The sequence below is a fragment of the Mirounga angustirostris genome, unplaced genomic scaffold (assembly GCF_029215605.1).
Source record: "Mirounga angustirostris isolate CCGP_5_RB_7025 unplaced genomic scaffold, mMirAng1.0.hap1 SCAF_10, whole genome shotgun sequence".
In the NCBI taxonomy this organism is placed as follows: domain Eukaryota; kingdom Metazoa; phylum Chordata; class Mammalia; order Carnivora; family Phocidae; genus Mirounga; species Mirounga angustirostris.
This window is the reverse complement of record NW_026991718.1, coordinates 78,280,324-78,303,261: the sequence shown is the minus strand read 5'-3', so window position 1 is coordinate 78,303,261 and position 22,938 is coordinate 78,280,324. Positions and strand designations below refer to the sequence as shown.

The 22,938-nt window shown below is 40.5% G+C and overlaps 1 protein-coding gene across 1 annotated transcript in view; it reads left to right on the top strand.

Annotated features, from left to right (window-relative positions):
- The window catches only part of AFF3 (ALF transcription elongation factor 3), a 520,154-nt gene that overhangs the window by 453,815 nt on the left and 43,401 nt on the right, over nucleotides 1-22,938 (top strand). The window contains exon 11 of the mRNA XM_064572610.1: nucleotides 19,797-19,983. Within this exon, the coding sequence (XP_064428680.1) occupies nucleotides 19,797-19,983 (187 nt within the window). The remainder of the gene's footprint in view (nucleotides 1-19,796; nucleotides 19,984-22,938) is intronic.

The window sequence follows — 22,938 nt, the reverse complement described above, 5'->3', positions numbered from 1 at the left end:
TTAGGAGCCTAGGACTTGGGTCCCAGCCCCTCTTGTGCAATCTTGAGGAGGCAATTTAGCCTCTCTGTTTTACGTTCTATAAAGTGGATGTAATACCTGACTTTCCTACTTTATAGGTTTACTGTGAGGCTTACAGGAGGGCCTTGAAAGGAAAATGCTTTGAAAACTCTTACAGAATCATATAAATTCAAGCATCTATTATGATTAAAAGTAGTCAAGGAAGGAGAAGTGACAAAAGAAAAATAGAATTAATTAATTAAAAATTATTTTGCTGCTTTAGAATAGTGCCTAATGCTTTTGTGTTCAATAGATACTTATTGCATGGGTGAATAAATGACTGAATGAAAAAAATTACTTTGCTGCAGCAATACCATCAAGACAGGGAGAAAATATTTGCAAGTTGCATATCTGATAAGGGACTTTTTATCCAGAATATATGAAGAACTATTACAACTCAGTAATGAAGTGTTTTTAAAGGCAAAGGATTGGAGTAGACATTCTCAAAAGAAGATACCCACATGGCCAATAAGCACATGAAAAGATGCTCAATGTTATTAATCAGGGAAATGCAAACCAAAGCCACAGTGAGCTCCCACTTCACACATACCACTATGGCTAGAATAAAAAAGATGAACAATAACAAGTGTTGACAAGCATGTGAAATTGGACCCCTCATACACTCCTGGTGGAAATGCAAAATGGTACCTACCACTGCTTTGGAAAACAGACTGGCAGTTCCTCAAAAGATTAAACATAGAGTTACCATAGGACCTAGCAATTCCACTTCTAGGTATAAACCCACATGAAATGAAAACATGTGTCCACACAAAACTTGTACAGAAATGTTCATAACTTTGTAATAACCGAAAAGTGGAAACAACCCAATGTTCATCAACCAATGAATGGATAAACAAAATGTGGTATATCCATACAATGGAATAGTGTCCAACCACCATATTGTACTAATACATGCTACAACATGGATGATCCTTGAAAATGTTATGCCAAGTGGAAGAAGCCAGGCACCAAAGACCACATATTGCATGCTTCCATTTATATGAAATGTCCCAAATAGGCAAATCTGTAGCAATAGAAAGCAGATCAGTGCTTGCTTAGGGCTGGAACAAGGGGAAGTAGGGATGAGGGAAATGACAATTGATGGCTAATGAGTGCAGGATTTCTTTAAAGGGGACGAGAATATTCTAAAATGAGATTGTGGTGATGGTTGCACAACCCCCTGAACATACTAAAACTCATTGAATTATACACCTCAAACCAGTGAACTCGTGTGGTATGTAAATTATATCTCAGGGAAGCTGTCTTTGGTGTGTTTTCTTAAGTAGTCCGGGAGCTTGGGTAAATTTTTATTGCCACATGGATTATAGAGTTCCCTTGAGGGCAGCAGGCTAGGGCTGCACTGTGTAAAGCGAACTGAAAATATATATAAGAAAATATAAGAACCGCATGAGCAAGTACACAAGTGGCAGGATCTCTCATGTGCTGTATTGCTTTAAAATACTCAAGTGCTGGAAGGTACAAGACGTACCCTTCACGGTAGATTTCTTTCTTCCGGGACTGTCATACTGAAGCATGGGCCTCAGTAGGGTGCAGTCGGTCCTGCATGTCCCCACCACATGATTTCATCTCTAGAAGCAGTCCCTGCACAACCTTACCCCTGAGGACAGCGTGAGAAAGCAGCTCAGGGGAGCATGAAATTATGATCGCCAAGAATCTCTCAGCATTCCATTGTAGATGCATCCGGTGGCTGAAAAACAGCCAGCTAGCCCAGCCTCTCAGAGGCCAGTGCCCTTCCATTTCCACCTTGTCTCCCCATACTTCCATCCAGATGGCCTTCACCCAGTCCACCTTTCAGCTCTTCCTACCACGGGAGTAGTTGTGCTAATGGCCTTTGGGTGCAGGCCCTCCAGAGCGGCTGCCACATTGCAGTTCCCATCCCCGTTGTCCAGAGAAGGATGTTGAATTCCCTGCTTGTAGGTGTCCTCTGGGTCAAGAGAGGCTTTTCAACCCAGTGTCACTAGTGGTACCACTCACCTGACTATAAAGGAAACAAGTCTGTGTCGCCCAGAAGGCAACTGCTTCCTGGCACCATCTCTCAAACAGTGCTAAGGACAGGATGGAGATGCACCTGCAAACTGGTCTTGCTTAGCGGTGCTATGCACAGGTAGCCTGGCCAAAGCAATGCAGGGATTTCCAAGAAGCACCCCACATGGGGACTAGCCCAACATCCTCTAGGACACACACATCAGGATGCCCAGCTTCAGTGCTTGTCTGTTACACAAGCAAAATGTGCAGATTTTTCCTCTACTTTCCAGTGATATTTACACACACACACACTCCACCCCCGCCAAGAACACTTGCATCTGAAGAGGGACCAGAGGGCTCCATTCTATTCAAAGCCATCAGTCCAGAGAAGGTGGCTGGCTGTTCTCTGATGGGCCTTTATTTACAAATAAATAAATATTATTTTAGAAACAGACAAAAACTATCAACAAACCCAGGAACATTTAGGAACCAATGTATATTTGTGCGTTACTGTATTTTTGTCTGTGTGTGAAATATCTATGTGCTTGGTTGGGTTACATGTGGGTCTTCATTCAACTGGAAATAAAACCTTGTTCCAAATATCCAAAGTTCCAAGCCATAGCTTTTTTTTTTTTTTTTTTGTCTTGGTGTATCTAGGACATTCCTCACCCATTCTAAAAAGAAAATACGATAAATCTAAAAGCAGGACTAACGTCAGAACAAAAGAATTTATATTCCTTAGCAAATGTTACTAGTCAGGTAGTAATGATGTAAACTCAAGAATGTTTTGGTGCTATTCAAGCAGATTCTCCAAGCCGGGGCACCCATCTAAGGGAAGCAGAGCATCAGACAGCTGGTTAAGAATTAATGGCTTATTGTCATCTATGACATTTGATGTCATAAAAGATGGAAATCCAGGAAATGACACAGGCCCCATGAGGTGACATCTGTGCTCTCTGGTGTCTGAAACTGATGACCAAGACTTGTGTCCCAAAGCTTTTCATAAAATTGGAATTTGGGCATTAGTTCCTCATTTTTCTCTAAGACTAGGTAAATAGCCCAATTGGATGATCAGGAGGCTCTCTGGATTCTTTGGTTTGTAACAGAAGAATTCCATATACTACAATAGCATCAGCAGTCAAATATGAGGCATAATTTATGTCCAAGTTTACTGACCTTCTGTATCACTGAATTTCTCTCTTGCCAAATGTGGCAGGTTCTGTTGACTTTTATCCTTCCCTAAGACCAACAGAAGGTTTCAGAGACCTTTGGGATAGACGTAGTGCTGTATAAATTTCCTTTATGGCCTTAATCCCTTCCCCAGGCCATTCCCTATCACCATCCCATCCTGGTTCACAGTAAATGAGCTGTGCTGCCTGCCCCTCCCTTCTCTCCTTTACCAGATTGTCTTACCTGAACCCTAAGATTCTGCCCCCCTCAGGCTAAAGCCACCATCCCACTCAAAGTTTTGACATATACTAAGCTATATCCACCATTTTTATTTTGGGGACCCAAATGTAATGTTTATCCTTCTTAAATGTCATTTTGTATGGAATTCCATCTTCTAAATAACTTTTTGATCAAAGGAGAACTTAAAACTACTACCAACTGTCTATTTAGAGTGTAAATAAAAACAGCATAATGAGGAGGATCACCTGCAACCATAGATATACATACTCAGAGGCAAATTGATAACCTCAAATGCTTCCATTATTAGGAAAGAATCAAAATAGCTGAAATAGGACGCCTGGGTGGCTCAGCTGTTAAGCGGCTGCCTTCGGCTCAGGTCATGATCCCAGGGTCCGGGGATTGAGCCCCACATCGGGCTCCCTGCTCGGCGGGAAGCCTGCTTCTCCCTCTCCCACTCCCCCTGCTTGTGTTCCTGCTCTCGCTAACTCTCCCTCTGTCAAATAAATAAATAAAATCTTTAAAAAAAAAAATAGCTGAAATAAGCCTTCAACTCAAGAAGTGTGTAAAAGTATTATAAAATAAACCTGAAAAATGTAAAAGGAAGCAAAGCCACAAAATACTAGAATTATTACAGATTGAGCTGTTTCTTTGAAAAGAAAATAGACAAATTTTTGACAAATACAATGAAGAAAAAGGGACAAGAAAGCAAAATTTAGGGGAAGTGATATACTAGATACCATGGGTTTTGTTTTAAGAGAATATTCTAGGGGTGCCTGGGTGGCTCAGATGGTTAAGCATCTGCCTTCGGCTCAGGTCACGATCCCAGTGTCCTGGGATCAGGCCCCACATCGGGCTCCTGGCTCGGCGGGGAGCCTTCTTCTCCCTCTCCCTCTGCCTCTCCCCCTTTTCGTGCTCTCTCTCTCTCTGTATCTCTGTGTCTCAAATGAATAAAGAAAATCTTTTTTAAAAAGAGAGAATATTCTATAAATTTTGTGAAATAAATAAGCTTGAAAATATAAATTAAATAGAATTTTTTGGAAAAAAATAACAAAATCAACAAAAGAAATAGATAGTAACCAAGAAATAAATTATAAAAGATACCAAAGAATCACCATTCTGAAAAAGCTCTGTGACTAGATGGTTTACTGCTGGTAAATACTAAACTTTCAAGGAACAGATAATTTTCATACTGTTGAAACTTTTTTAGAACACCATCCAATTTATTCTTCCCAGCTAAACTCCCCATGATGCAAAACCTGCCAAAAATTGCCCCCAAAATATAAAATAGATGAATATAAATATGTCAGGTTCACCCGTAAATATAGATCCTCCCAGAATTCTGAATAAAATACTAACAAGCTAATTTTAATGATGTATTAAGAGAATCATCAAGTAGACTTGAAAAGGCTAGCATATGTTCTGTTGGTTAAAAATTGGAAAATAGAGAAAAGTTCAAAAAATATTTAAATCTCATGATTCCAGCATCCAAAATTATCCACAGTTAACATTTGGGTGTATATCCTTCCAGTGGTTTTTTTTCTCTGTATATATATTTTTTCTGCATATATATTTTTTTTAATGTAATTATGGTCATGCTGCTTTGTAGCTAATAGACTGGGAAGGACCGCATACGTTACCCTGTGAGGTTAGATTAGGTCCTCATTTTATTTGCCAAAGGATACGGAAACACAGCTGAGGCACAGGAGCCCCGCAGAGCTGGAATAGATGTCCTGTATACTGGCACAGATCCCAGGTACCCCTAGAGCTTCTAACAGGATGCTCACACCTCAATCCCTTTATGCTTGGACCTCACATAACTAGCCAAGAAGATTAACGCAATCTGTATGCTTAATAATCCCATTGAAGAGCCTGTTTATAGACACTGGGACCATCTGATAATCTGAAGTAAAACCCAGAGTCAGCAAAACCCCATCCTTTCCCAGGAAAAAAAAGCAGAGTCAACACTTCGGTGTTTCTGATCAGTTTCTCTGCCCTCAGATGACTGGTATACCGGAAAGCCCATTTCCTCACAAATATACTGCGAGAGTTTTTCATGAAGTCAGTATTCTAATATGTTTATAATGAGTGCATAATAATAAAAAGTATTCCCTCATAAAGGCGTATCATTATTTATTTAACAATCCCCTGTTGTCAGGCATTTGGTTGTTGACAAATCCTTTCCTATTTCAAATAATGTAAGAGCATGTATCCTTTAGATAAATGTTTTTAAACACTCCTGATTATTTTCATAGGGCAAATTTCTGGAAATAGAATCTCAGCTCTGTCTCTTATTAGGGATCTTATTGTCCTCATCTATAAAAAGAAAGAATAATACCTATAAGGAGGCAACAATGGTATCAAGTAACAAAAACAAAAAAATCTCCAGGGGTCTTGGGTCGTGAGGGAAGTATTGTCCAATTGTCCCGAGTCACTGTTTCGTGTTGTGTATATGGCCGTTGCCCTCCACTTGGATACTGGCTAATCCATTATGACTTATTTATAGAGCTTTTCTTTGATTTTCTAGGTTGATGAAAAATGTGCAGTTTTTCCACTGTTAAAAAGTGGTATTATAACTTGCTTTACGGTTTTCATAGCTGATTTCATCTACTTTTTATGATTCTGTACTGTTTCGGATAGTTAAAATTTTTCCTTGACGAAGCCAGGAGCAACTGATTCCTCTGTTGCAGGCTGTGTGCACTACTGAGTGTCTGTCAGCTGCCTCTTCCTCAGACACACACACACACACACACACACACACACACACAGTGGGTTCCTTTTTTTTCTATCAAATATAGCTTTATTTTTTTAAGTATAACTGATATACAGTATCCTGTTAGTTTCAGGTTATATACATTATAAAATTATCTCCATGATGTCTAGTTACCACCTGTCACCATACAAAGTTACTACAGTACTATTAACTATATTCCCAATGCTGTACATTACATCCCTGTGACCTATTTATTTTATAACTGTAAGTTTGTACCTCTTAATCCTCTTCACCTATTTTGCCCACCCCCCAACCACTGCCTCCCTCTTCTGTTAATCAACAGTTTGTTTTCTGCATCTGAGTCAGTTTCTGTTTTGTTTTGTTTTGTTTTGTTTATTCATTTGTTTTGTTTTTTAGATTCCACATGTAAGTGAAATCATATGATATTTGTCTTTCTCTGTCTGACTTGTTTCACTTAGCATTAGACTCTTAGGGTCCATCCGTGTTGTCACAGATGGCAAGATTTTGTTCTTTTTTATGGTTAAGTAATAGTCCTCTGTGTGGGGGGGGGGGGGTTGGGGGGGCTGTGTGTGTGTGATTATGTCACATCTTTTTTATCCATTCCTCTATTGATAGACACAGGCTGCTTCCATATCTTGGCTGTTGTGAATACTGCTGCAGTGAACATAGAGCATGTATTTCTTCAAATTGGTATTTGGGGTTTCTTCAATAAACACCCAGAAGTGGTATTGCTGGATCATATGATAGTTCTATTTTTAATTTTTTGAGGAATTTCCATACTGTTTTCCATAGTGGCTGCACCAATTTACATTCCCACCAGCAGTGTAGGAGAGTTCTCTTTTTCCACATAGGCAACCTGACCAGTGTGAGGTGATATCTCCTTGTGGTTTTGATTTGCATTTCCCTGATGAGTAGCAATGTTGAACATCTTTTCAGGCACCTGTTGCCATCCGTGGAAAAGTGTCTATTCAAATCCTCTGTGCATTTTTTAATCAGGTACTTTGTGGGGGGGGTTGATACTAAATTATGTACATTATGTATTTTGGAGATTAACCACTTATCAAATGTTCATGATTTGCAAATATCTTCTCCTATTCAGTAGGTTGTCTTCATTTTGTTGGTGATTTCCTTCACTGTGCAAAAGCTTTTTAGTTTGATGTAGTTTCATTTGTTCATCTTAGCTTTTGTTCCCCTTGCCTGAGGATACTGGTCCAAAAAATATATTGCTAAGACCAATGTCAAAAAGCTTACTGCTGTGGGGCACCTGGGTGGCTCAGATGGTTAAGCGTCTGCCTTCGGCTCAGGTCATGATCTCAGGGTCCTGGAATCGAGTCCCGCATCGGGCTCCCTGCTCCTTGGGAGCCTGCTTCTCCCTCTGCCTCTCTCTCTCTCTCTCTCTCTCTCTGTCTCTCATGAATAAATAAATAAAATCTTTAAAAAAAAAAAAAAGCTTACTGCTGTGTTTTCTTCTAGAAGCTTCATGGTTTCAGGTCTTACATTCAAGTCTTTAATCCATTTTGAGTTTGTTTTTGTACACGGAGTAAGAAAGTGGTCAGTTTCATTCTTCTGCATGTAACTGTCCAGTTCTCCCAACACCATTTGAAGAGACTGTCTTTTCCCCATTGCATATTCTTGCCTCCTTTGTTGTAGATTAATTGGCCATATATGTGCAGGTTTATTTCTGAGCTCTCTATTCTAGTCCATTAATCTATGAGTCTGTTTTCATGCCAATACCATATTGTTTTGATTACTATATCTTTGTAGTATAGTTTGAAATCAGAATGATGCTTCCAGCTTTGTTCTTCTTTCTCAAGGTTGCTTTGGCTATTCGAGGTCTTTTCTGATTCCATACAAATTTTAGGATTCTTTATTCTAGTTCTGTAAAAAATGCCATTGGTATCTTGGTGGGGATTGCATTGAATCTGTGGATTGCTCCAGGTGGTATAGCTATTTTAACAATAGTAATTTTTCCGTCTGTGAGCACTGTGTATCTTTCCATTTATTTGTCTCATCTTCAGTTTCTTTCATCAATGTTTTATAGTTCTCAGAGTACCAGTCTCCCACCTCCTTGGTTAAACTTATTCCTAGATATTTTATTCTTTTTGATGCCATTATAAATAGGATTGTTTCCTTAATTTTTCTCTCTGATAGCTTGTTTTTAGCATGTAGAAATGCAACCAATTTCTGTATGGTAATGTTGTAATCTGCAACTTCACTGAATTCATTTACTAGGTCTAATAGCTTTTTGGTGGAATCTTTAGGGTTTTCTATAAATGGTATCATATAATCTGCAAATAGTGACAGTTTTCTTTCTTTCTTTCTGATCTGGATGCTTTTTACTTATTTTTCTTGCCTAATTGTTGTGGGTAGGACTTCCAATAATACTACGTTGAATAAAAGTGGCAAGAGTGGGCATCCTTGTTTTCTTCCTGATCTTAGAGGAAAAGCTTTGAGCTTTTCACCATTGAGTATGATGTTAGCTGTGGGTCTGTCGTATATGGGCTTTATCATGTTCAGGTATGTTCCTTCTATGCCCACGTTGAGAATTTTTATCATAAGTGGATGTTGAATTTTGTCACGTGCTTTCTCTACAATGTTGAGGTGATGGTAGGATTTTTATCCTTCATTTTGTTAATGTTGTGTGTACCATGTTGATTAATTTGCAGATGCTAAGCTGCCCCTGCATCCCTAAAATAAATCCCACTTGACTGTGGTGTGTGATTCTTTTAATGTATTGTTAAATTCTGTTTGCTAATATTTTGTTGAGAATTTTTGTATCTATGTTCATCAGGGATATTGGCTGTAATTTTCTTTTTGTGGTGTCTATGTCTGGTTTTATATCAGGGTTCATAAAATGAGTTTGGAAGTGTTCCTTCCTCTGCAGTTTTTTTCAGTAATTTGAGAAGGAGAGATACTAACTTTTTAAATGTTTGGTAGAATTCACCTGTGAAGCCATCTGGTCCTAGACTTTTGGTTTTTGGGAATTTTTTTTTAAGATTGTATTTATTTTTTAGAGAAAGAGAGAGAGCACGAGTGGGGGGAGGAGCAGAGGGACAAGCAGACTCCCACTGAGTGGGGGGGCCTGACGCGGGGCTCAATCCCAGGACCCCTAAGATCATGACCTGAGCTGAATTCAGACGCTTAACCAAGTGAGCCACTCAGGTGCCCCTGCTTTTTGGGAATTTTTAAATTACTGATTCAATTTCATTACTTGCAATTGGTCTGTTCAGATTTTCAATTCTTCATGATTCAATCTTGGAAGATTGTGTATTTCCAGAAATTTATCCACTTCTTGTAGGTTTTTCAGTTTGTTGGCTTATACTTTTTCATAGTAGTCTCATGATTTTTTGTATTTCTGTGGTGTCAGTTGTCACTTCCCCTCTTTCATTTCTGATTTTATTTATTTGGGCCCTCTCTCTCTTTTTTTTCTTAATGAGTCTGGCTAGAGGTTTATTGGTTTTACTTATCTTTTCAAAGAACCAGCTTTTAGTTTCATTGATTTTTTTCAAATTTTTTAAGTCCCACTCCAATCTTTATTATTTCCTTCCTTCTACTAACTTCGGGCTTTGTTTGTTTTTCTTTTTCTACTTCCTTTAGGTGTAAGGTTGGATTGTTTACTTGAGATTTTTCTTGTTTCTTGAGGTAGGCCTTTGTTTTTCTGAGAACTGCTTTTGCTGTATCCCATAGATCTGGGGAAGTTGTGTTTCCATTTCATTTGTCTCAAGGTTTTTTTTTTAATTTTCTCTTTGATTTCTTCATTAATCCATTGGTTGTTTAGGAGCATATTGTTTAGTCTCTAAGTGTTTGCATTCTTTCCAGTTTTCTTCTTGTAATTGATTTCTAGTTTCATACCATTCTGGTTGCAAAAGATGCTTGATATGATTTCAGTCTTCTAGAATTTATTGAGGCTTGTTTTGTGGCTTAGCATGTGATCTATCCTGGAGAATGTTCCATGTACACTGGAGATGAAAGTGTATTCTGCAGTTTGGAGATAAAATAGTCCATATGTGAATCCATCTGGTCTAATGTGCTGTTTAAGGCCAGTGTTTCCTCATTGATTTTCTGCCTGGGTGATCTATGCATTCATGTAACTAAGGTATTAAAGTCACCTAATATTATTGTATTACTGTGAATTTCTTCCTTTATTTCCATTAATATTTCCTTTGTATATTTAGATGCTCCTATGTTGGATGCACCCAAATAAATAAATATTTATGAATGTGTATCCTCTTCTCGTATTGACATGGTTATCATTATGTAATGCCCTTCTTTGTCTTTTGTTACAGTCTTTGTTTTAAAGTCTATTTAATCTGATATGAGTATTGCTGTTTCAGCTTTCTTTTCATTTTTATTTGTATGGAATATCTTTCTCCATCCCTTCACTTTCAGTCTCTGTATGTCTTTAGTCTTGAAGTGAGTCTCTTGTAGGCAGCTTATAAATGGGTCTTGTTTTTTTGTTTGTTTGGTTTTTGTTTTTACCCATTGAGCCCCTCTGTGTCTTCTGATTGGAGCATTTAGTCCATTTACATTTAAAGTAATTAATGATAGATATGTATTTTTTGCCATTTTGTTCACTATTTTCTGGGGCTTTTTGGTAGTTCTCATTCCTTTCTTCTTTTCTTGCTCTCTTCCCTTGTGATTTGATAACTTTCATTAGCTTTATGTTTGGGCTCCTTTCTCTTTATTTTTTGTGTATCTATTGTAGGTTTTTGGTTTGTGGTTTCCATGAAGTTCATATATATTGACCTATATTGTCATATATAAATAGCAGTGTATTTTAAACTGGTAATTGCTTAAGTTTGAATGCATTCTAAAGTTGCTACCTTTTTACTGCCCTCCACCACATTTTATGTTTTTGACATCATATTTTACAGCTTTTTATTTTGTGTATCCCTTAACTATTTATTGTAGTCATAGTTGATTTACTATTTTTGTCTTTTAACCTTCATACTAGCTTTCTAAGTAGCTGACCACTGCCTTTACTATATATTTGCCTTTATCAGTGAGTTTATTTTTTAACCAGTGGGTTTTTTTCTTTCATATATTTTCTTTTTTCTACTTACAGCCTTTTCTTTCCTACTTGAGGAGACCCTTTAACATTTCTTGTAAGGTGAAATTAGTGGTGATGAACTCCTTTAGTTTTTGCTTATCTGAGAACTCTCTCTCTCCTTCAATTCTGAGTGATAATCTTGACAGGCCATGGTTTCAGTTGTCAGTTTTTTCCCTTTTTCAGCACTTTAAATATATCCTGCCACTCCCTTCTGGCCTGCAAAATTTCTGCTGAAAATCAAGTGATAGACTTACGGAGTTTCCCTTATATGTGACTGTTTTTCTCTTGCTGCCTTTAAGATTCTCTCTTTATCTTTAACTTTTGCTATATTAATTATAATATGTCTTGGTGTGGATCTCTTTGGTTTCATCTTGTGTGGGATTCTCTGTGCTTCCTGGACCTGGATGTCTGTTTCCCTCCCCAGGATAGGGAAGTTTTCAGCCATTATTTCTTCAAATAAGTTTTCTGTTACTTTCTCTCTCTCTTCTCCTTCTCAGACCCCTATAATGTGAAAGTTAGTGTGCCTGATGTTGTCTCGAAGGTCCCTTAAGCCTGTGTGTGTGTGTGTGTGTGTGTGTGTGTGTGTGTGTGTGTTCTGATGGGGTGATTTCTGCTATTCTGTCTTCCAGGTCACTGATTCATTCTTCTGTATCATCTAATCTGCTCTTGATTCCCTCTAGTGTATTTTTCACTTCAGTTGTTACATTCTTCAGTTCTGATTGGTCCTTTCTTATATTTTCTAACTCTTGTTGAAGTTCTCACTGTGTTGTTCCACATCTCCTCCCAAGTTTGATGAGTGTCTTTATGACCATTACTTCAAACTCTTTTTCTGGTAAATTACTTATCTCTGTTTCACTAGGGTTTTTCTGTGGTTTTATCTTGTTCTTTCCTTTGGAACATGTTTTTCTGTCTCCTCATTTGTCTTACCTTCTGTCTGTTTCTATCAGTTAGGCAGAGTAGCTACTTCTCCCAGTCTTGAAGAAGTGGCCTTGTGTAGGAGCGTCCCCTGTGTAGACTGCATGTGGCTAGTGACTTTGGCAGGCCAGCTGGAGCTGGAGCAGGTGCAGGCCAGGGGCTCACAGGGCATGCTGCATCAAAACTGTTCTGGTGGATGGGTAGAGTTGGAGTGAGCATGGACCAAGGAGTCCAGGACATGCCATACTGGGAGCCAGTGCAGGCCAGGAGGCTTGGGGCATACTGCACAAGGGATTCTCTGGCAAGACAGCTGGAGCAGGCATGAGGAGGGTGTCCTGGGGTGCACCATGCCAGGGCTGGCCTGGTGGGATCGCTGGAACAGAGCAGGTATGAACCAGGAGGTCCCTGGACATACCATGCCAAGGCTGGTGGGATAGCTCAAGCTGGAGCAAGCATAAGCTAGTGGGGTCCCAGGGCATGCTTCGTGGGGCTACCCAAGCAGGATGGCTGGATCTGGAACAGGCATGAACCTGGGGGTCCCAGGGCATGCCATGCTGGGGCCTTCTTGGGGGGAACCATAGAGCTAGTGTAAGCCAGAGGCCGGAGGCACAATGGGCAGCACTAGCAATCTGGCTAGAGTGCCTCAATCCTGCTCCCACCTACACTATTAAGATGGAAGAAGAACATAAAAAATGGTACTTGCCATCACCCCCAACCCTGGAGAGAGTTCCAGCAGTTTCTATCCATTGGCAGATGCTCTACAGTTAGTAAATGGATTTCCTTCACTTTAGTCTACTTGCCCTTTAAACTACTGCTTTTTTTGCTGCCCCAGGTGGATGAATCTGCCCATGGGCCCCTCAGTGATGACCCTCCCAACTGCAGGTCACCATGTTGGGGATGGGGTTTCCATCATTACCGTGTCTCTGTCTCTCCTACTCTTCTCTGTTTGGTCCTCCTACTGTTTGCCGTGAGAAAACTCAATCAGCCCTCAGTTCTTTTGGAAGAATTGCTCTATAAGTAGGTAGAGATTGAGTGTGTCCATGGGAGGAGGTGAGTTCAGAGTCTTCCTACACTGCCATCTTGGGCCACCCTTTCCACAAAGTGGATTCTTAACAAATGTCACACCAATATCATCCCTAACTCCCATGCCATTTACTCTAAACATAGCTTTTAAAGTACTCACCTTTTTATCCTTAACATTTTTACCACCTCATTTTGTGTGAATCCTTTTTCTCATAATGATATATGCATTCTTTGTGACATGATCTTTCTAGCTTTGGTATGTGTACTTTTAAAATCTGAGCATAATTTCCACAATACATGGTTTTTAAATTAATTAATTAATGCCTGATTTGGCTGGGTGATAAAGAGGGCAGGGATGATAGCAGATACCTACATAGTTGTTTCATTCATCAGCTTTTGCGACCAGAGCAAAGGTTGGAAGTATTGAGAGAGAGAGTTCCTTACTACTTGATAAATATCAAGTAGGTCATTCCCATTCTGGGACAAAATACTGATGTACTTTTCCCAATCCTTTCTGCTAAATATAGCTAAAATCCTTAGATATTATATATAAAATAAACATAAGACATAAGACAGAAAGAAGGCAGATCAGCTAGGGAATTAAGGCCCAAGAAAGACATGGCGGTTGGTTCACTGAGTTTTCACTTTTCCTCATATAGCTCAGAGTGGATGCTGGAAAAGCCAGCAACCTAGAAATGCCAACAGGCACATATTTTTTAAAATAAAAATAAAGGCCCAGGAAAGCCAGCTTTCTCTAGTCAAAGAACCAGGAAGTGAGTATCCTAGGAAGAAGAAAACTTTTAGACAATAACTGCTCTGTTCCAGCCAAACACCATGGGGGATAGGGGAAATGGCCACATTTTCACCCGCATCAGGAAAGGCAAAGTTAGAAGTCTCGACTTCCTTCTCCCCTTGCCCAACTGTAAAGAAATACCCTTCTGCCCCCTTGCTGGTTTTGTGTTAGTGGGTACCTGCTAAAATAAGTGCTTTCTCTGAAATCCAAAGTCTTATAATACAAAAGAGCATCATTCCTCATATCAAGAACCTGGAAAAATCTCAACTTGAATGAGAAAAGACAATCAACAGATGCCAATAGTGGATGACATAAATATTAGAATTATCTAATATTTTAATTATTATTATTACCATTATAAAATGCTTCAATAAGCAATTAAGAACACACTTGAAACAAATGAAAATACAGAGTCTCAGCAAAAAAATAGAAGATATAAAGAGGAACCAAATGTCAATTGTAAAACTGAAAAATACAATAACTGAAATGTGAAAATTCAATGAATGAGCTCAAAAGTAGAATGAAGAAAACAGAGGAAAGAATCTGTGAACAAAATGAATAAGAGGGAAGCACAGACTAAAGAAAAAAAAAAAAGACAGAGCCTCAAGAACCTGTGGAACTATAACAAAAGATACAGCATTTGTATCATTAGAGGCCCAGAGAGAAAAAAGAGTAATAATGGCTCAAATTTTTCCAAGTTTTGCAAAAGACCTAAACCTACAGATGCAAGGAGCTGAGCAAACCCCAAATCGAATAAACCCAAATAAATTCATACCATGACACAATCATAGTCAAACTTCTGAAAACAAAAGTCAAAAAAGAAATCTTGAAAGGAGTGACAAACACCTTACCTATAGGGGTAAAATGATAAAAACAATTTGAATGACACTGGAGTTAGAAACCATGGAGGCCAGAAGGAAGTAGCACATCACTCTTTTTTTTTTAAGTGTTGAAAGAAAAAGAAACTGTCAACTTAAAATTCTGCATGCATTGAAAATTTCCTTTAGGAACAAGAAACAAAAGACATTCTAAAATTGACAAGCATTGGTGGCCAGCAGACCTACCCAAAAAGAATGGCTGGAAAGTTCTTGAAACAGAAAGGAAATGATAAAAGAAAGAACTTCAATAAAATAAATGGTATCAAGAAAGAAAGAACAGTGGGAACAAAAGTAGGGTCAATACAATAAATTTTTCTTCTCTGGGTTTCTAAATTATATTTTGCAATTGAAACAACATTTGAAACATTGTTTGGTGTGGTTCTCCAATGTGTACAGAAGAAATATTTAAGACAAGGAAGGAGATAGGTTTCTATATTTCACTCAAACTGGTAAAATGACAATACCAGTAGATTGTGATAAGTTATTTATAATGTAGCATCTGGAAAAACAATTGAAAATCTGTACAAAGAGATGAATTCAAAAACACTGAAGGTAAATAAAAATATAATTCTATTTATATTTATTATAATTCTGTTCTATTCTTGTGGTTGCCAGAGGTGGGGGATTGGGAGGGTAGGAGAAATAGGTGGTCTTTGGTTTTTTAGTTTAAATAGAGTGAGTTTAAATATATATAAATATATATACATACACACGTATATATAATTCTAAAACATTTTAGAGATGGTCAAAATTATGAGAAATTTATTATGGCTGAGGTTTAAGGATAGACCCACTGAGGTGAAGTTGGAGATCTGATTGAGGCCAGACCCTGAAGACGCGTTCCTGGTGCTACAGCAGAGCAAACAAAACCTTTTATACAGGACCAACAGTCCTATCAGTTTTGTGTTTTGGAAGATAATTTCAGCAATAGAGAACCTCCTTGTGCCATCTTTTACCATCTTCACTTCGCATAATATGAAATTTAGACCAATTAATATCAATAAAGATGCTATCAAAAAAGGACTGCTGTTGCCAGAGCACTAATCACACCTTGGAAATCGAGGATTTGGAAATCAATACCGAGTGGTGAGTGAGAAGGTGCTGTCGTGCCTTCTAAAATATCACCATCTGGCCAGTATGAGTGGGGTGGCCACAGGAAGTGAGGCCCCTGCTTGGGCATCACCGCTGTCCACACAGTGCCAACCAGGCAGAGAGCCTACCTCCCAGTTACTTGTGAGCTGAAAGCTTGTGGAAAACTTTGGGTATTTATCCAGGCCTCACAATACACTTGGCAGGCATGCGCATGCTTGACTGTGAGATCCAGGATTTGTCATTTAGGTTCCAGATCTTTTCTTTTACTATCTGTATTCAGACTTTGCCCAGGCCAGATTCTGAAAGGAATGTGTCACTGAAGCCAAAGGAGGGGACACAGCAAGCAGATCGTTTAGAATATACCCAAGACTCTCCCAAAGGTGTATTTAGTATTGACCGCTCACAAAACCAGCAAGACATTGCATGAAGTCAAAATACAGAAAAGTAAATAAACCATCCAAGAGAGAACTGTGCTTAATTATAGCAGATGAAATTTACAGCACATTTAAAGAAATATTCTCTGAAAGGAAGAAGTGTTAAAATTGGAAGATCACAAGAGGTGCTGAAGTCCCCTTAAATTCTTTATTGGAGAAGAGAGATTATAACCCTTCTAAAAGGTTAAATCCTTTGTTTTAAAAAACTCATTAACCCAATGATAGATTTTCTCTATTGATTTTTTCATTCAGCAATCACATGTAAATGCCCATTATGTCCCAGGCACGATGCTAAGTTTGATGACAGAAAGACTTTCATTCCATTATCTCAATAATGTTGTCACGTCTGCAAATTCCATGCCACCATGTTCCTAAAATGGCATGGGGTTCAGAAACTCTCCCAAAAGTTGTCTAAGACTGTGTCATCATCTCAACTAATCTGTGTTACCGTTTCAGGAAAAAGTTAATTTTTAACTGAGTATTTTTTTAGTATCTTCAGCATGGAAACATGACAACAAGTTGGCACACTAACGTGCTCAGTCTGCAACTGGAAATATATTGAGTCTAAAGTCTGCTTTCCAGAGGGTCTTTCTGATATGTCTTTTTCCATCTTCTTGATTTCCATGACTCCTCGGAGCCCTCCTGGTTTAACTGATCTCATCCTTCTGTTAGTACTAGTCTGTAGTGATGACCATCCCCAGCTTCCTCGCCTCTCCTGCCACCCTCCCCTCCCTGCTGCAGAGGCTCACAGAGGCAAAGCAGCTGCCCACACTCATGGCAACAACATCTGCTATGCCAAGGCCAGAATGACTTGTTGTCCCCCAAAGACTGGCCTTGAGACAAGTTACCAAGGTAGCCTTCGTGGAGGTTGGATGATAGTTATCTCGATCCCACGACTGGAGCCACGACAGTCTTACCAGGCCCCCATCCTTGACGCGGATTGTTTCTAGTGACATATTCTCTACGCAGACCATTGAAACACAAATATATTCAACCCTGCCCCCAGAAGCGTGGTAAGCCTCGCGGCCCTTACAACCAAAACACGAAGAAAAACCTAAAATTCTTGGCTCTCTCAACTGTTTTAAAAACAGATAATAGTCATGCCAGTAAAATTGTCATTTTAAGTGAATTTCCTAATTTAAGGAAGGAAAACGTAGAAGTATAAGGCTTTTCTGCCAATCTAATTCAGATCAAAGATTTTCTCTCCTTGGGCTAGTATGTCTGATTACTAGAAGACAGCAGTCATAAAAGGAAGGCAGCATGGTAACTGTTTAATGGACATTTTCTCAGAAATTAAAGTGCCACTTTTCAAAAGACAGTCAATCACTTTGTGGTGCAAGCCCCAGGGAACTGCACACACACTGCTGTTTCTGCTGCACACATAATGCCCAGGTACACACGGCACCAGCATCACATGTCCTTTGTTGTTTGAATTAAAGCAAGTAGAATGTACTGCTCAGTGATCAAAGCCTTTGACCATCATATAAAATCCATCAAAATACTCTTTATCATCATTTTCCCATCTTCAGCAAATGTCATTCCAGAATATGGCAGGGAGACATATCTGTTTCCTCCACCATGCATTGCTTTGCTTTTTGGGGGTTTAGGGTTTGGGGATTATTTGGGGGGTGGGTATTGTTTGGTTGTTTGGAGTCTTTACCCCCAGTGTTTTCCCCAAAACTGAAAACTGCCAAACTCTTATGGATCTCAGATGTTTGGTCAGAATCTAATAGTCTTTTTTTTTTTATGACTCCATTGATAGTAGCCATCTCTACTCAGCCAACAGGAGAAACGGATTTTAGTTCATAAAGGAAGAAAGAAATATTACAGCCCTTAGATGGTTAACTTTCCCTTCCCTGCCTCTAAAGATCCAGGATTCCTCACTCAACACCAGACACAAACGGTAGTCTGGTAAAGAAATCACTACAGCTCAGGCAAGGCATAAATGTGCTGATGTTGTCTGACGTTGAAGAATTTCGTCAGACAGTAGGTATGGACCATGACATTAGTGGAAGAGAGGAGAACCACCAGGGAAGGCTATGCTCCAGCTCCATTTTTCTGTAACCCTGTAGTTCAAAATGATGCTTCCAATTTCAGATATATATCCTGCAAGATAGTTTCTTGTCTTGTGATTCTTCTAAGAGAAGCAAGGCTCCAATGAATATTAACCGCCCTACCTATCCCCACACTGAGGATTTATGAGAATCTGTCCTTAGGCAAAACACTTGTCAGAGATTTAAGGGGTAGGTGAAAGGGTTGTTCACCTTGTCCAGGCTGCTTTGCACTTAAGGCCATAAACCCTGACAGACTCCCCTCGCCCCTGGCCTTCACTCATGTCCAGTCCTGATGAAGCAGTAGTCACGGTTCCAAGTGGCAAGCAGATATTTGCTGACTCAGCATTAAAAAATGATCACTGCGTTTTCTGGGTTCAGAATTTGACCTCAAAAGAACAGATTCATGCGTGTTGCAATGCAGTTAATAAAAGACTGAAGATGTTGAGTATTATGTGAGTACCGAAACTTTCTTTTTGGCTCGAACACTCTTTGGGTTGGTGGATTCCATCTGAATTTTTGTGGTTAATTAATTACCATTAGAAAGTCAATTTTTCCTGTTGTCTCTGAGTATATAATGACTTCTGGCAAATTTCAGCATGGATATGAACATCAGGCATCTGACCATGTGAAACATTTGAACATTTGAAACACTGTTACTATAAGCCGCTGCACGGGGGTTAAATTTTAAAGTCTGGAATATATAAAAATGTGGAAAGGATAGATCTTCAGTTCTTTACTAAAGAGCTCAAGGGAAAATTACTGTTTATACAACAAGCCAGCTCCTGCAAACACTCCAGCCACTCAACTCCATGGGCAGGAAGAGGTAGGAAGCAGGGCTGTAACTTTGATGATCCCACAGGCTCCAGAACCTTCCAGCAGGCCATGAAAGCACGGAGCAGAATGCTGTGCCCTTCCTCACAGCCCACTTCCTAAAATAAAGCAAACAGACATTTTCAGTCTTCACAAAATATTTCAAGCATTTTGGATTTATTTCCTTGCCTTCTGGTGCTGATCAGATTAGGGGGTGCATTTGCAAAGTCGTTCCCAGAAACAGTCATTCTGAAATGACACCACCCTCCCTTCTAAAATGCCCACCAAGTCATGAGTGCCCGACTACCAAGGGGCACCAACTTTCGTTCCCAATTTTATTTACGTACATAATGGCTTTTTGTTGTTTTTTTTTTTTAACCATCAGGATGCCTTTGACCCGATGATTGCTCTTCAGGTTCCAGGTGATGGTTGAGAGCCGGGCAGCCCCCGGTGGCGGGCTCCTTGTCTCCTCCGGGTCGAATGACAGCTTGCTCGGGGGTGTTTTGTGTTTGCTCACTTGGCTTTCCTTCCCTCTTGTTCCCGGGGGCCTGGTGGACTGGCAGCGCCGCGGTCCAGCAGGCCAGCTGCAGAGCCTCCGTGCCTTCCAGCAAGGGCAGCGGTAGCAGCAGCAGCGGAAGCGGCAGCAGCTCGTCCAGTGACTCGGAAAGCAGCTCTGGCTCCGACTCCGAGACCGAGAGCAGCTCAAGCGAGAGTGAGGGCAGCAAGCCTCCCCACTACTCCAGCCCCGAGGTAAGAGCCCCTCCCTCCCAGCCGCGCTTCTCACTCAAGCGTGGGCACAGTAAATCCCTGCAGTCGCCGGCTCTCACACCTGTCCCCTCCCCCCTGCGCTCGGACAGCAGGACTGGCCTGCAGGCCACCACCGCCTGGCAGCCTGCCAGGGTTTGTTTGGGCTCATCATTTTCCCCACTCTGCCCCCTCCTCGCGCTTCTCCTAACAGAGCTCCCTTTGAAGTACAGAAATCTCTGTGTTAACTTCCAGAATTTTCCAAGTATGCTGTACACATCACTGCCTGGAAAGAACCTCTGGGTCGGGTCTCCCTAAGGGTTAACCGGAGGCAATAACTAGACAGGGCAGTTCAGCGCCTGGGAAGTGCGGCCACCCATAAATCAGGGAGAAAGGAGTTTTATGGATTACACATGGTTAGAATCCTACCTTTTTGCAGTTTGTCACAGATTAGAAGAACAAGGGCTATAAATATTAATAAAATCTTTTTAACTGTGTTTTCTTTGTGAAAATAGAAAAAGAAAAATTAGCATCAACCTACAATTAATAATGAAACCTTTTATAGCTATGATGGGTATCTATGTGGAAGATTTAGGCGCCCCATATAAAAAGCATTATAAGGTACCAATAAAAACCATTGCTATTTCTACTTTAAAGGGGAAAGGGGGAAATTAAATAGTAATTCAGTGCATGGAGATTCTTGGGAGAGGGTTGAAAGCAAACTTCTCAAGTCCCTGGATCTGTAAGGGTAGACTTTGATTGCTAAAGAGGGCATAAAATACGGTTTCTTCTTGGGTATATAAACATTTGACATTACCATGGATGACATTTTTGGCCTATGGCCCACTGTACCACTTTGGGGCCAAAATTTCTAAATAGGTTCTGAAATAAAACCGAAGCCGCTTTTGCAAACCGTGGAGGTGAGAGGGGAGCAGAGCACCAGTAAGGGCCTACACAGTCACGTTTCCAGCTTGATACTTGTGCCTCAGGACCTCATCACACCCGAAAGCAATTGTGTTTTTATCTGCAGTTCGTAGACCCGGCTCTTAAATTCCCTCAGGTTTTTCCCCTTCCGGTCTCCTCCCGGGAGGCTGAGGCCTTTTGCAGAAAGCACTGAGAATTTCCTCCACAGTGTTCATTCCTTCTTCAGCACCTTTCTGCTCTGTACTGGGAGCTCTCCATTCATCCCAAAACCAGCCATCTCTCCATCTCTCTTCTCCTTTCCATGATGCTCACCTCCTCCCCCCAACCCCTCTCTCTGTTTCTATCTCTGTCTACCAATATAAGGGGAAGGCGCTTAGCAACATTAACCTGTAAGTTGATACAACCCTGACTTTCCAAGAAACTGAATTATTATTCCTTCTTCATAATTTCATTCATTCGCTCATTTAGTGTTCATTCAACAAATATTTACCGAGCATCTGCCACGGACTTGCTGCTTGGCCTTGGAAGACGGCAGTTACCTGACAGAAAAGGTCCCCGTCTTCAGAGAACTGACATTCTAATAGGAAGAATTTGGGACAAAAAAATATATATATAGGTGTTAAACAGAATTCATCGAAGCCAGCTGTATGCTATAATTTGTTGAGAAACTCCAGAATATTTAATTATAAGAACTGGGTACCAGAGACATCGCAAGAGCCAGTGGAGATGCATAGAAAGTATTAGGTGTCCGTGAATAACCCTTCCCCTCCTCCAGTCTCTTTGTGACTTTGAAGGTTAAATTCAAGAATGCTGAGTCTTATTTTCATGCTGAAATGTAAATCCTGGAGCTACTGGCTAACCTAGTCCCAGAGAAGTACAGTTGAAAAGTGCTTGAAGCATATTCTTTCTAAATGTCATTGGGATAATTACAAAGACTGGAACTCCTTGGTGGAGGAAAGGAAGCTCTTGTCGAGCGAGCTTCCAGCCGCTCTCAGAGGCCAAGGAGAGGGAATGCAAGTCTAGTAAAGTGGCTTGAAAAGTTTAAGTTGCCTGAAGCCACAGAGTTTTCGATTCTTGCTTCTCTAAGCGGAGGGAATGCAGAAGTGACAAGCGATGTATTAGCCATGCTGCATGGTACTTCCTTCCACTGGAATGGAATGGATCAGGTTACTTTTAACATTTTCCCAACATTAATACATTCACCCTGGAGAAGTAAAATGAGTTTGCGGAACGAAAATCACGAAGACAGGAAGCAGCATTATATGGCTGACCCTCCCCAGCGCCTCTCTTCTACCGGGACTGAGCCAGCCCGGGTCACCTTAAGGACAGTGGTGAGACTCGCTTTCCTGACCCCCACGAGACAGTCGGACTCTGTGTATACACACACCTCCCGTTCCACTGCCCAGACAGCTCACGCTGCTGCTTTGCAGCAAAATGCTCCTGGCCCTCACTCCCCTCCTGGTACCATCCTGCTGCGGGAGTAGAAGGAGGCGCTCATGATGTTCCAAGGCACCTGCATGCTCCCCTTCGGCGTGCCAGCACTGGAAACCCACTGGGCCCAGCTGAGTTTCATCTGAACTGTTCTTCATGGCTGTGAAACCCACTGCATTTTACATGAATCGCCATAGGTAATGTCCTATCTGCAGCTAGCATGGAAGAGCCACTGTAAACTCTTTCCATCAATACAGATCCCCTCTCTACAGCCTGATATTTGCTTACTTGTTCTCAGCGTAGTTTTCTTCACTGGAGTTTTGTCTTCTTTCCTGGCGTGGTGCATCCTTTCCTGCCAGAGCATTCGGGGGGAGAACCTTCCCCCTCAGCTAGCACACATACACAAGCACACGGAGCTCCCTAGAGCAGCATTCCTCAAGTATTAGATGCTGTGTGGGACAGAGAGAGCCTGGTCTCATGATCTTGAGGAGTGTCAGGATGAAGTCAGGTTAATCCATCTCCTTAAGGCATCACCCAGCCCTTACTATTGCTCATGTAAACTGTTTTCCAATGCGGCATTTCCCAAACTTACCTGACCATGGAAAC